General features: G+C 38.6%; 1 protein-coding gene across 2 annotated transcripts in view; it reads left to right on the top strand.

Annotated features, from left to right (window-relative positions):
- The first annotated feature begins 980 nt into the window (after window positions 1-980).
- Window positions 981-16,246, top strand: part of LOC110461130 (EF-hand calcium-binding domain-containing protein 6-like) — a 32,017-nt gene continuing 16,751 nt past the window's right edge. The window contains exon 1 of one of the 2 annotated variants that reach the window (XM_021514456.1): window positions 981-1,738. In XM_021514456.1, the coding sequence (XP_021370131.1) occupies window positions 1,381-1,738 (358 nt within the window). In that variant the 5' untranslated portion in view covers window positions 981-1,380. The remainder of the gene's footprint in view (window positions 1,739-16,246) is intronic. The other variant, XM_021514457.1, reaches the window with a different exon arrangement.

Here is a 16,246-nt window from a genome sequence, read left to right as displayed (position 1 = left end):
ACTTAGATGTCTGATCCAAACTAGGGGAAGATAAGCTAGTTGAAAAATTCAACAGGAAATTCTTTACGAAAACAAAGGGCCTGATAGCTAGTATATTAAAAAAAAATACAACACGAAGTACCTTCCTCTCCTACTTTACTAAATACCCGACGGCCAGGACCTTCGTAATCCACGTGCTTGTTCTATGAATCGGTAGGTTTGAGTGAAATAGTCTTGAAAGAAGCATATGACCAAGTTGTCTATTATTTTTAATTGGTATCTCGTCAATATCTCAATGAGGGAATGAGTATTGGCCAAGTGTTAAAAATATCAAATGACATTCGGGGCACGAACGGTAAACGACTGGTGGTGTTGAGCACAGTTGTTCACTCAAAGGGAAACGTGTTATATTGTACACCTATACTTTATGAATGCCAACATTTATCGGCTTTCGTGACAGGAAATCGACAGCTGTGTTCAAGTTTCAGTAAATTGTAACACATCTTGTTATCCATTTAGAAAATCTTATTTCTTTTTTAATCCTGATGCTGATCAAACATGCTATACGTGTGTGTTATACAATGGAGTACGTACCTTGTTATGGCAGATATAATTATCATATTACAAAATCAATCCTAATGGATTTCACCGACATCTTTATCGTTCGGTTACACCACGTACAGGTACAACATACATTTATAACATTGTCTACACACCACACGTACAAATGGCTAAACGAGACATGGGATTTATATAGAAATATTAGACAGCGTAAAATACCACGCTATTACAAAAACAGTTGTAAAAGTTGAACAATTGCACAAACAAATATTATCCTTTATTTCTAAAACAAAGAGTGAGTGACATATACCTGTGATTATACCTGAGCGTACAAGACCTGGTGTATGATATAGATTTTCCTTCCAATTGTTCCTCAAAGCTCAACTGAGATCGTTACCTGACCATTACGGTCCGCCTCGATTATACCATAGGTATAGTACCCGTATTTAACGGTAAAGCTAAATGGGTATGAATTACGGGTACATACCGATTTTGTGTGTATATGTGTACCTACGGTGTGTGTAGAGGGCCGAGCTTTTGTATTTAAGTCTTATACGGCTGATCTGTTTTGAATAGCGCGTTAACAAAAAGACACGGGAAATAATACAGACTTATCGATACATGCGCAAATTAATGACAAGTGTGTGTGCCGGGGTAACCGGGCAGTGTTGCTAGGGACTACTCGTTGTTTGAGCCTTACGAGACTATCCCGTGGTTCCTATACAAGTCCTATGGTGGCCTATGGGGTCTTGTTAGCAAACATTGGAGGAAACTATATTCCATACACAGGATATTTACAAAAAATTAATTAATTATACGGGGGCCGTTAAAGGCGACAACATGTCACAGGTAGGGATACCTCGCCCGTCTTTTTCGGGGCCGGGGCAGAAAGTTGGCGTTAGTTTGCCACAAATTGAACACCCACTTTCCAGAATGGAGAACCCGGAGCATTTAGGAGTACGTGGAGTATCCAGGGCCGGAGACAGGCCCGGGTCCCATCCCAACTTCGGGATGTCCAGCCGCCCTCTCGCTAACGAAAATACGTACCCAACGAGGAAAAGTATGAGTGCCCTAGAGAGGGAAAGCCGGAGGGGTTCCAGGATGGCTATGTCCTATCCTAACTACAACGCCACAGCCATCCCCGAGGGAGTCGAGGTTACGTACGGGGATCCCAACAAGACAAGACTCCCTGTTTTTGGTAAGGACAATCTTTCAAAAATCAATTTCTTTTTTCTCCTTGACATGTTGGTGAGTGTTATAAACACGGCGATATGTTTTAATAATGTCAAACAATTTATAGCTGTGACTAAAAATATCTCTGCGAGTGTTTGGGTGAAGAAATATTAATTAATAGTCTGTTATAAGTATATTATTCTATTCTAATTAGCCACCAAGCCTTGTTTACGAATTATCTATTTGTACAAACCTGCTTATATGTACAAATTGTGGTTATCTATACATCAAACATCGTCTTGGTACATTTTTTTCAAAGCACCACTGCTGCAGCTTTAGGTAACCAACGGTAACTAATTAATGCTTGTTGGCTCTGTCCTCAGTTTCCGCATCTGTTGTTAAAGTCAGAATACATTACTGAATTTAAAAAACACATGTTCATATTCACCCGTCGTGGAGGACAGTGGTATACGTTTTCAATCGTGTAGCTAACACAGTTTAGGAAAACATTATTCAGTAGTAAGAACATCACGCAAACCGTCGCCATTGTTTTGGCATCAGGTTTCCTGTCCTCTTCCACAAATATTAGTTCCTAAAGTAGGGATATCTAGTGTAATATGTTCCACAAATATGTTCAGCCATTGGCGAATGCTATACACAGAAAACTAAGCTAGATACATCTACAAATAAATGCTAAATACAGGAACAAAACTAAATGATACTGGAAATGTTTTTATTTACCTGCCAGCAGTATTCTGCTGTCATCTTTCAGTATATGAATTTATTTACGTAAGTTAGGTTCGTATTACAGTTAATTCCGTATCAATATCGCAACCCTGTCATAGATGTAAGTTAGGTTCGTATAAATATCGTCATCCTTGTCAGGGGTTAAGATAATCTCGTATAATCTTGTACTTCTCTCATAGAAGTAAGTTAGGTTCGTATAAATATCGTCCCAACTCTCATATAAGTAAGTTAGTTTGATATAGATATCGTCCCAACTCTCATATAAGTAACTTAGTTTGATATAGATATCGTCCCAACTCTCATAGAAGTAAGTTAGTTTGATATAGATTTCGTCCCAACTCTCAAAGAAGTAAGTTAGGTTCGTATAAATATCGTCCCAACTCTCATAGAAGTAAGTTAGGTTCGTATAAATATCGTCCCAACTCTCATAGAAGTAAGTTAATTTCGTATAAATCTCGTCCAAACTCTCATAGAAGTAACTTAGTTTCGAATCAATCTCGTCTCAACTCTCATAGAAGTTAATTTCAAATCAATTTCGTCTCCTCTCTCATTGAAGTTAGTTAGTTTCGTATTAATGTCGTACCCCTGTCATAGATGTGAGTTCAATAAATTCGGATCAATCGCGTAACCCCTTTGGCAATTGTTAGTTAGTTTCGTATTCAATCTCGTATCATTCGTCAAAGAAGTAATTTAGTTTCGTGTTATGCTAAGTTTGTTTGAACCCAAACAGTGTTATATAAACTTATTTTGCGAGCTTTCAAAGTCTGTTTCCTTTGTCAAGGAAAGAGTGCAAATGACAGGTGTTTCGAATCAATACCGCTTGAAATTCGCTAAGCCACATTTGCAAGGTCAGTAAAGTCAATTTTCGAGACATTTCGTCAAAATGACGGGTAATATGTTTACCCATTCCGCCACTTAGGTTCGTGTCAATCTAGTCCGAATCCTCACAAAATAGTAAGTTAGTTATTAATCTCGTAACCCCTATCATTTAACGTAAGTTCAGTGAATTCGTATTAATCTTTAGTTCCCTCTCATAATAGTAGAGGACTTTCGTATTAATCTCTAGTCCCCTCTCATAATAGTAGAGAACTTTCGTATTAATCTCTAGTCCCCTATCATAATAGTAGAGGACTTTCGTATTAATCTCTAGTCCCCTATCATAAAAGTAGAGGACTTTCGTATTGATCTCTAATTCCCTCTCATAACAGTAGAGGACTTTCGTATTGATCTTATTCCCCTCTCATAATAGTAGAGAACTTTCGTATTAATCTCTAGCCCTCTCTCATAATAGTAGAGGACTTTCGTATTGATCTCTAGTCCTCTCATAACAGTAGAGGACTTTCGTATTAATCTCTAATTCCCTCTCATAACAGTAGAGGACTTTCGTATTGATCTCAAGTCCCCTCTCATAACAGTAGAGGACTTTCGTATTGATCTCTAGTCCTCTCTCATAATAGTAGAGGACTTTCGTATTGATCTCTAGTCCCCTCTCATAATAGTAGAGGACTTTCGTATTGATCTCTAGTCCTCTCTCATAACAGTAGAGGACTTTCGTATTTATCTCTAATTCCCTCTCATAACAGTAGAGGACGTTCGCATTGATCTCAAGTCCCCTCTCATAACAGTAGAGGACTTTCGTATTGATCTCTAGTCCCCTCTCATAACAGTAGAGGACGTTCGCATTGATCTCAAGTCCTCTCTCATAACAGTAGAGGACTTTCGTATTTATCTCTAATTCCCTCTCACAACAGTAGAGGACGTTCGCATTGATCTCAAGTCCCCTCTCATAATAGTAGAGGACTTTCGTATTAATCTCTAGTTCCCTCTCATAACAGTAGAGGACTTTCGTATTAATCTCTAGTCCACTCTCATAATAGTAGAGGACTTTCGTATTAATCTCTAGTTCCCTCTCATAACAGTAGAGGACTTTCGTATTAATCTCTAATTCCCTCTCATAACAGTAGAGGACGTTCGCATTGATCTCTAGTCCCCTCTCATAATAGTAGAGGACTTTCGTATTAATCTTTAGTCCTCTCTCATAATAGTAGAGGACTTTCGTATCAATCTCTAGTCCTCTCTCATAACAGTAGAGGACTTTCGTATTAATCTTTAGTCCTCTCTCATAATAGTAGAGGACTTTCGTATTAATCTCTAGTCCTCTCTCATAACAGTAGAGGACTTTCGTATTAATCTCTAGTCCTCTCTCATAATATTAGAGGACTTTCGTATTAATCTCTAGTCCCCTATCATAAAAGTAGAGGACTTTCGTATTAATCTCTAGTTCCCTATCATAATATTAGAGGACTTTCGTGTTAATCTCTAGTCCCCTATCATAAAAGTAGAGGACTTTCGTATTAATCTCTAGTTCCCTATCATAATATTAGAGGACTTTCGTATTGATCTCTAATTCCCTCTCATAATAGTAGAGGACTTTCGTATTAATCTCCTGTTATTGAAGTAAGTTCAGTAGATTCGTATGAATTTAGAACCCCCTCCCATAGAAGTATGTCAAGCTTTTTGTTAGTCTCGTCCCCCCTTTCATAGAAGTAAACTAGTTTTGTATTTATCTCGTTACCCAGGTACGCAATGCGCTGAATGAACCACATCTGGATATTTTCCAAACTTTAATAGTGTTCGGTATCATGATCCGTGTGATTTTATGACTTGAAATCTATGACATTCTATAACGTCATTTTCACACCAGCACCGTGAAATAAATTGCAGCACAATCGAACTTGACCTGCTGTCATTGAAAGCAATAAAATGGATTTTATTTACCAGCGGATTTCTCCAGTCTATCAAATGATTCATAGCCCTTGAATGACGATACCGTTACCAAGCACATACCTACCTAACCCAAGGGGGATACGATTATGGTAGCATGCTACCAATGTAGTGGACTTACATAAAACCACTTGTTATAAATCCTTCCGTTTAAAGATCCTTGTATTTGTGTCGTTTACTTGTATTGTAATGTATTGTTGGGGTTTTCTTACCGGTCTCAAATATCAACATTTCCGATAAAACACACACAAAACCGGTCAAATATTTAGCCTGGAAAAAATATCAATGCTATATTTAAATATTTGTCTTGATTACCCGTCTACATACCACGTTAGTTTAAAAGTCGATATCTGATATAGAGTTCGGGTTTGTTTTATAGCAAAGACGTCCACGACATGCTTTTATCAGCTTGTCTATACAGCATATCCAGATATAATTAATTCAAAACTTATGTTGTACATATCTTCGTTCATGTTTATATAATTGTATTAGGAAAAACCAGTAGCAATGTTTACATATTTGTAATAGGTTATATAGTTGATTTAGGGGATACAAGTAGCTATGTTTACATTGTTGTATTAGGTTATATAGTTGATTTAGGGGATACTAGTAGCTATGTTTATATTGTTGTATTAGGGAAAACTAGTAGCTATTTATTTATTTAAGGATTAACTTCAATAAAAAAAAATATGTTATGGAGATATAACACACAAAAAACGGAGTGTACTTTAAATAACCCGCGAAGCGGTTTATGATGAGAGTACACTCCGGTTTTTTGTATTATAGCTCCATAACATAAAAAATATATTCAAGTCAATCCTTATAATTTAATCTACTATACACAATCCCTGTGGAAATCCACTTTTATTGAAGGACTCTTTTCTCTTAGAAATTATTACGCCGCTGTATCAGCCAATCAAAAGCGACGTTACAAACGGCGACGTCATTTTTTACGTTATGGGCTGATAACATAAATTGTTAAGCCAATGAAAATGCTTGTTACAATCAAGATTAAATTATTAGGGATAATCAAATGGACCAATCAAACGCCATATACTAAATTAATTTCTCAGTTAGCTCATGTTTTATCTCGAAGCTACCATGTTAATTTAGAGTGATTCTTAACCACTAGTTTGATAGAAAAAAATTATGATGAAAATAAAAATAAATTATTTAAACAATTGTATACATCTGATTTGGGGAAATATACCTAAACACCAGCGATCACTAGACTGCTATCACTAGACTTCTATCACTAGACTAATGTTATTTTATCAGGTACTACTCGGTTGGCACCCAGTGTGTTGCTCTCTCATACTGAGCAAGTTACCACTCACTGCTACTCGGGTGTAGGGGATTAGGTATTTACTCTGTGTTCCTCCAAAATTACTTGTCAATTTTTTAAACGGTATTTAATGTGGTCTCATATCTCTATATGTGTGGACAGACATGTCTGTATAATTAAATCTCTAGAGTAGCGAGCAATACACACCCACCCATTCAAATACATTACGTATACATACACAACCGTTAACAACAGTTTACTGGGGCTCACGATAATGCCAAGGATTAAATAGAAATAGATATAAGCTAATATTGCTCTCAGTACAAAACGGGTATACACTCTCTACGTGAGATACACTCAGTACTGAGCTGATCAACAGTGTGCATGTGAGTGGCACTCAGTACTGAGCTGATCAACAGTGTGTACGTGAGTGGCTCTCAGTACTGAGCTGATCAACAGTGTGGACGTGAGTGGCTCTCAGTACTGAGCTGATCAACAGTGTGTACGTGAGTAGCACTCATTGCTGAGCTGATCAACAGTGTGTACGTGAGTAGCACTCATTGCTGAGCTGATCAACAGTGTGTACGTGAGTAGCACTCATTGCTGAGCTGATCAACAGTGTGTACGTGAGTAGCACTCATTGCTGAGCTGATCAACAGTGTGTACGTGAGTGGCACTCATTACTGAGCTGATCAACAGTGTGCATGTGAGTGGCTCTCAGTACTGAGCTGATCAACAGTGTGTACGTGAGTGGCTCTCAGTACTGAGCTGATCAACATTGGGTATGTGAGTGACACTCAGTACTGAGCTGATCAACAGTGTGCATGTGAGTGGCTCTCAGTACTGAGCTGATCAACAGTGTGTATGTGAGTGGCACTCAGTACTGAGCTGATCAACATTGGGTATGTGAGTGACACTCATTACTGAGATGATCAACAGTGTGCATGTGAGTGGCACTCAGTACTGAGCTGATCAACAGTGTGTATGTGAGTGGCACTCAGTACTGAGCTGATCAACAGTGTGTACGTGAGTAGCACTCATTACTGAGCTGATCAACAGTGTGTACGTGAGTAGCACTCATTACTGAGCTGATCAACAGTGTGTACGTGAGTGGCACTCATTACTGAGCTGATCAACAGTGTGTACGTGAGTGGCACTCATTACTGAGCTGATCAACAGTGTGTACGTGAGTGGCACTTATTACTGAGCTGATCAACAGTGTGCATGTGAGTGGCACTCATTACTGAGCTGATCAACAGTGTGTACGTGAGTGGCACTCAGTACTGAGTTGATCAACAGTGTGTATGTGAGTGGCACTCATTACAGAGTTGATGAACAGTGTGCATGTGAGTGGCACTCATTACTGAGCTGATCAACAGTGTGTACGTGAGTGGCACTCAGTACTGAGCTGATCAACAGTGGGTATGTGGATGGCTCTCGTGGAATACATGTGGAAGGAAGATTACATCCCCGTATATAAAACCCTTATGGAAGGAAGATACAATGTAACATCCCAACGCATAATCCTCATGTAAGGAAGATTACACCCGATATACAACCCTCGTGTAAGGAAGATAACACCCAATATATAATCCTCATGTAAGGAAAATTACACCTAATATATAACCCTCGTGTAAGGAAGATTACACCCAATATATAACCCTTGTGTAAGGAAGATTACACCCAATATATAACCCTCGTGTTAGAAAGATTACACCCAATATATTACCCTCGCGTAAGGAAGATTACACCCAATATATAACCCTCGTGTATGGAAAAATTACACCCCGATGTACCCTCCTGTAAGGGAGATAACACCCAGTATATAACCCTCGTGTAAGAAAGATTACACCCAATATATAACCCTCGTGTAAGGAAGATTACACCTAATATATAACCCTCGCGTAAGGAAGATTACTCCTTATATATAACCCTAATGTAAGGAAGATTAAACCCCACGTGTATACACTCCCCCAGACATACCCCCGTGTTTTATTCAAACGACAAAATAGTCCAATTCGTTTAAAGGCCGCTCTATAACCGGTATCCTGATTCGTCTGGTGGGTTAAATTGAGTTGATATATAATTAGCTATAACATTCACGCTGGGACATAGTCAATAGGTGACCCATTACTGTAGGTACATACCGGCAGTTGTGTCAGGCTCGTGTATAACTTGGCACTAGGCCTGCCACACTGCCAACTGATGCGACACTAACAGTTTAAAATTAAAAATGTTTAAAACGTTTAATTAAATGTACGTATTGATTTAGTATGCCTAAGTTACAAAGTTGTTTTATATAAGTGACACCTAAAGCGTATTTAATGCGGATTTTATGTTTTCGTGGCCATTAAGTTGATTCATTTATTCAGATATATATTATATATATTCATAACGAATTTCATTAGTAAACTTTATTTAATAAAGAAACATAAACAATTATAATGCTCTCAAAACACTGAATTTTCAGTACAGTAAATACAGCGATTGGAAATGACGTGTATTGCCGATATCACTATTCTCTTATAATCAATTATAAATATCCTGAGAAAGAGCTAAACCGTATTTCAGTATATAATTAGACCTAATACACACTCTCTGTAATACTTATATTAACACTTGTTATAAGATCTAAACCAGTATGTACATGTAAGAAATACAGCCAACGCTATTTTATTTTTATGTAAAAAGTACATTTTCGGGCTTATGTAATAATATTTGCGGCTTAGGCAGATTATATAACCCCAGGGGGCGCTTTTCCCTTCTACGATGATTCAATTATTTCTATATGTACACATTACCGTCAGTGAACAGTTATGTACACAAACAGCGGAACGCAATTAATACATACATAATTTATATCGATTTGAAATAATAACCCATGTCCAGACAAATACACGAAATAGTGCTAATATAGTCAATCAACACAATGAATCTCTGACCTGGTATGCTTAGCCAAATCCATGCTCACAAGTTCCTACTTAGTAATTATGATGTACAAGTTAATACTAAGTGACACTGTTCAGTTGTGATAGTTTCTCCCATGTGAATATAGTGTACACCTTGTACCAAATGACACGGTTGTAAACATTTCTATTATACATTGTGACGAGGTGGTACAAGTTCCTGCCCATTGTTGACGTTATACAAATTCCTAACCAGTGATGACGTCGCACAAGTTACTACCAAGTGTGATGACGTTGTACAAGTTCCTACCCATTGATGACGTTGTACAAATCCCTAACCAGTGAAGACGTTGTACAAGTTCCTATTCATTGATGACGTTGTACAAATCCCTAACCAGTGATGACGTCGTACACATTACTACCAAGTGATGACGTTGTACAAATCCCTAACCAGTGATGACGTCGTACACTTTACTACCAAGCGATGACGTTGTACAAGTTCCTACCCATTGATGACGTTGTACAAATCCCTAACCAGTGATGACGTCGTACACATTACTACCAAGTGATGACGTTGTACAAGTTCCTACCCATTGATGACGTTGTACGAATCCCTAACCAGTGATGACGTTGTACAAGTTACTACCAAGTGATGACGTTGTACAAGTTATTGTTCCTTCCCAGTGGTATTATTGACATAGATTATACTATATGTACCGTGCCAATGTGAAACCGTTACTCACACATCCCGTTATTGACACCCGCCTTGTCACGGAGCATTCAGTATGCTCTCAATCAATAGTTTACCGGTTGGACATAATATTAAGTGCCGTTTGAGTTTCCTTTAATGTCATACAGAATCATACCACTTGGCTGGAATGAACATGGCCATGAATAGTATTCTGTGAATAGGACTAAATCAGGACCATTCCTGGTGGTCTGTATATAGGACCAGTACAGCACCATACCTGGTGGTCTGTATGTAATGCCAGTACATCACCATACCTGGTGGTCTGTATGTAGGACCAGTACATCACCATACCTGGTGGTCTGTATGTAGGACTAGAACAGGACCATATCTGGTGGTCTGTATGTAGGATTAGAACAGCACAATACCTGGTGGTCTGTATGTAGGACCAGTACATCACCATACCAGGTGGTCTGTATGTAGGACTAGAACAGCACCATATCTGGCGGTCTGTATGTAGGATTAGAACAGCACCATATCTGGCGTTCTGTATGTAGGATTAGAACAGCACCATATCTGGCGGTCTGTATGTAGGACTAGAACAGCACCATATCTGGCGGTCTGTTTGTAGGATTAGAACAGCACAATACCAGGTGGTCTGTATGTAGGACCAGTACAGCACCATATCTGGTGGTATGTATGTAATACCAGTACATCACCATACCTGGTGGGCTGTATGTAGGACCAGTACAGCACCATACCTTGTGGTGTGTGTGTAGGACTGACTAGAACAGCACCATACCTGGTGGTCTGTATGTAGGACTGGTCTGTATGTAGGACCAGTACATCACCATAACTGGTGGACTGTATGTAGGACTAGAACAGCACCATACTTGGTGGTCTGTATATACGACTAGAACAGCACCATACCTGGTGGTCTGTATGAAGGACTAGAACAGCACCATACCTGGTGGTCTGTCTGTAGGACTAGAACAGCACCATACCTGGTGGGCTGTATGTAGGACCAGTACAGCACCATACCTGGTGGCCTGTATGTAGGACCAGTACAGCACCATACCTGGTGGCCTGTATGTAGGACCAGTACAGCACCATACCTGGTGGCCTGTATGTAGGACCAGTACAGCACCATACCTAGTGGTCTGTATGTAGGACCAGTACATCACCATACCTGGTGTTCTGTATGTAGGACCAGTACAGCACCATACCTTGTGGTGTGTGTGTAGGACTAGAACAGGACAACACCTCTGCAGGAAGGACTAGAACAGGACAATACCTTTGCAGGAAGGACTAGAACAGGACCATATCTGTGTATGAAGGACTAGATCAGGACCATACCTCTGTATGTAGGACTAGGACAGCACCATACCTGGTGGTCTGTATGTAGGGCAAGTACAGCACCATACCTGGTGGTCTGTATATAGGACCAGAATAGCTCCATACCAATTGGTCTGTATGTAGGACTAGATCAGCACCATACCTGGTGGTCTGTATGTAGGACTGGTCTGTATGTAGGACCAGTACATCACCATACCTGATGGTCTGTATGTAGGACCAGTACAGCACCCCACCTGGTGGTCTGTATGTAGGACCAGTACGGCACCATACCTGGTGGTCTGTATGTAGGACTGGTCTGTATGTAGGACCAGTACATCACCATTCCTGGTGGTCTGTATGTAGGACTAGAACAACACCCCACCTGGTGGTCTGTATGTAGGACCAGTACAGCCCCATACCTGGTGGTCTGTATGTAGGACCAGAACATCACCATACCTGGTGGTCTGTATGTAGGGCAAGTACAGCACCATACCTGGTGGTCTGTATATAGGACCGGAATAGCTCCATACCAATTGGTCTGTATGTAGGACAAGAACAGCACCATACCTAGTGGTCTGTATGTAGGACCAGTACATCACCATTCCTGGTGGTCTGTATGTAGGACCAGAACATCACCATACCTGGTGGTCTGTATGTAGGGCAAGTACAGCACCATACCTGGTGGTCTGTATATAGGACCGGAATAGCTCCATACCAATTGGTCTGTATGTAGGACTAGAACAGCACCCTACATGGTGGTCTGTATGTAGGACTAGAACAGCGCCATACCTGGTGGTCCGTATGTAGGACTAGAACAGCACCATACCTGGTGTTCTGTATGTAGGACCAGTACAGCACCATACCTGGTGGCCTGTATGTAGGACTAGAACAGCACCATACTTGGTGGTCTGTATATACGACTAGAACAGCACCATACCTGGTGGTCTGTCTGTAGGACTAGAACAGCACCATACCTGGTGTTCTGTATGTAGGACCAGTACAGCACCATATCTGGTGGTATGTATGTAATACCAGTACATCACCATACCTGGTGGGCTGTATGTAGGACCAGTACAGCACCATACCTTGTGGTGTGTGTGTAGGACTGACTAGAACAGCACCATACCTGGTGGTCTGTCTGTAGGACTAGAACAGCACCATACCTGGTGGTCTGTCTGTAGGACTAGAAAAGTACCATATCTGGTGGTCTGTATGTAGGACTGTGGTCTGTATGTAGGACTAGAACAGCACCCTACATGGTGGTCTGTATGTAGGACTAGAACAGCAACATACCTGGTGGTCTGTATGTAGGACTAGTACATCACCATACCTGGTGGTCTGTATGTAGGACTAGACCAGCACCATCCCTGGTGGTCTGTATGTAGGACCAGTACATCACCATACCTAGTGGTCTGTATGTAGGACCAGTACATCACCATAACTGGTGGACTGTATGTAGGACTAGAACAGCACCATACTTGGTGGTCTGTATGTAGGACTAGAACAGCGCCATACCTGGTGGTCCGTATGTAGGACTAGAACAGCACCATACCTGGCGGTCTGTATGTAGGATTAGAACAGCACAATATCTGGCGTTCTGTATGTAGGATTAGAACAGCACAATACCTGGTGGTCTGTATGTAGGACCAGTCCAGCACCATATCTGGTGGTCTGTATGTAGGACCATTACAGCACCATACCTGGTGGTCTGTATGTCGGACGAGAACAGCACCGTACCAGGTGGTCTGTATGTAGGACTAGAACAGCACCCCACCTGGTGGTCTGTATGTAGGACCAGTACAACACCATACCTGGTGGTCTGTATGTAGGACTGGTCTGTATGTAGGACCAGTACATCACCATACCTGGTGTTCTGTATGTAGGACCAGTACAGCACCATATCTGGTGGTCTGTATGTAGGATTAGAACAGCACCATATCTGGCGTTCTGTATGTAGGATTAGAACAGCACAATACCTGGTGGTCTGTATGTAGGACCAGTCCATCACATACCTGGTGGTCTGTATGTAGGACCAGTACAGCACCATACCTTGTGGTGTGTGTGTAGGACTAGAACAGGACAATACCTCTGCAGGAAGGACTAGAACAGGACCATATCTCTGTATGTAGGACTAGAACAGGACCATACCTGGTGGTCTGTATGTAGGACTAGAACAGCGCCATACCTGGTGGTCTGTATGTAGGACTAGAACAGGACCATATATCTGTATGAAGGACTAGAACAGGAGCATACCTCTGTATGTAGGTCTAGAACAGCACCATACCTGGTGGGCTGTATGTAGGACCAGTACAGCACCATACCTTGTGGTGTGTCACCATACCTGGTGGTCTGTATGTAGGACCAGTACAGCACCATACCTAGTGATCTGTATGTATGACCAGTACAGCACCATACCTTTTGGTCTGTATGTAGGATCAGAACAGGACCATACCTCTGTATGTAGGACTAGAACAGGACCATATCTTGTGCTTTCTGCATAAGACTAACACATAAGTATGGAAGGGAACCCTCGGATGGAAGGTAATCCTTGGATGGAAGGGAATCCTTGGGATTTTTTTTGTTGGAATGCTTTTAATCCCATTTAGGCCCGTGTCCTTTGCAGAGTCCCTGCACTAACAGTAAATATGGTTTAGGTGTCGAAATGTACATGTCTCATTTAAAACAAACGTATGTGATACACAGTTCACTGCAGCTTTTGTTTTACTTGTTGTAGCCAACGGATTGTCACTATATGCTAAATCCCCATCGGTCACTGTTCTCTATCGTAATAGCATTTCATTACATTCGATTTAATCACGCGTGCAGATTTCCGTTTGCTCGGGTTATGAATCTTACTTGTTATAATAAAACACGTATTCTACTGATCATATCCTATTGTAATGAGGTAGAATTTCCCCGCACACTTTCTTTGTGTCCAGATAACCTAAATGTCCTATTATCTTATCTTAGGGAATCATAATGACCTCCTTATTTCTTTCAGATTAAGGTCAAGGTCGAAGCCATGTTAATGATTATATACGCTGTACTTAACACAAACAATACATGTTCTGTTTGATTTAGAATTTGTAAAGAATATGTTGTGAATTCACGGATAAAAAGTTTTTATTAAAAGACTCCGTGTAGCCTGGGCCCAGTAACGCTGTCTAAATTATACCTATATTATATCTATATTATATCTATATTATATCTATATTATATCTATATTATATCTATATTATATCTATATTATATCTATTTTATATCTATATTATACCTATATTATATCTATATTATATCTATATTATATCTTTATTATATCTATATTATATCTATATTATACCTATATTATATCTTTATTATATCTATATTATATCTATATTATATCTATTTTATATCTATATTATACCTATATAATATCTATATTATATCTATATCATATCTATATTATATCTATAATATACCTATATTATACCTATATTATACCTATATTATATCTATATTATATCTATATTATATCTTTATTATACCTATATTATACCTAAATTATATCTATATTATATCTATGTTATACCTATATTATACTTATATTATATCTATATTATATCTATATTATAACTATATTATACCTATATTATGCCTATATTATATCTATATTATATCTATAGTATACCTATATTATACCTTTATTATATAGATATTATACCTATATTATACCTATATTATATCTATATTATATCTATGCTATACCTATATTATACCTATAATATATCTATATTATACCTATATTATATCTATATACTATCTATATTATATCTTTATTATATCATTATTACACCTATATTATACCTATATTATATCTATATTATATCTATATTATACCTATATTATACCTATATCTATATTATATATTATACCTATATTATATCTTTATCATATCTATATTATATCTTTATTATATCTATATTATACCTATATTATACCCCTATTATATCTATATTATACCTATATTATATCTAAATTATACCTATAGTATATCTATATTATATCTGTATTATACCTATATTATATCTATATTATATCTATATTATATCTATATTGTATCTGTATGGTTACCTCGTGGTTGAAGTTATTTAAACTGAATTATTTGAACACAGCGTATAACCACACATTATAAAAACAAGAATGTGAATGGAAAAAAACAACCTGAAATATTGGTCAGGAAATAGTTTAGCTGTTGACTGAGAATAGCACCAGTCCACTGACCTATACTCAGGTTAAGTTAAATCGGATTATTCGGATTATACCAATCAGCATTGCTTACAACGTCACTGTGTTTAATATTGTTTTGAAACCAACCATTTTTATGTCATGTTTACTTAAGTCGTGTGACCTAGCGATGGTCGTTTTAAGCAATCAATATTTTAATACACATGACTATGAAATAACACTTTGACATTGTAGAAAACATACCCTGCACATTGTTGGACATTGTATAAAACATACACTACACATTGTTGGACATTGTATAAGACATACACTGCACATTGTGGACATTGTTTTAAAATACACTGCACATTGTTGGACATTGTATAAAACATACACTACACATTGTTGGACATTGTATAAAACATACACTGCACATTGTTGGACATTGTAGAAAACATACACTACACATTGTTGGATATTGTATAAAACATACATTGCACATTGTTGGACATTGTATAAAACATACACTACACATTGTTGGACATTGTAGAAAACATACACTGCACATTGTTGGACATTGTA

The sequence above is a fragment of the Mizuhopecten yessoensis genome, unplaced genomic scaffold, assembly GCF_002113885.1.
Source record: "Mizuhopecten yessoensis strain PY_sf001 unplaced genomic scaffold, ASM211388v2 scaffold10573, whole genome shotgun sequence".
Lineage (NCBI taxonomy): Eukaryota > Metazoa > Mollusca > Bivalvia > Pectinida > Pectinidae > Mizuhopecten > Mizuhopecten yessoensis.
This window is presented reverse-complemented; position numbering and strand designations above follow the sequence as displayed.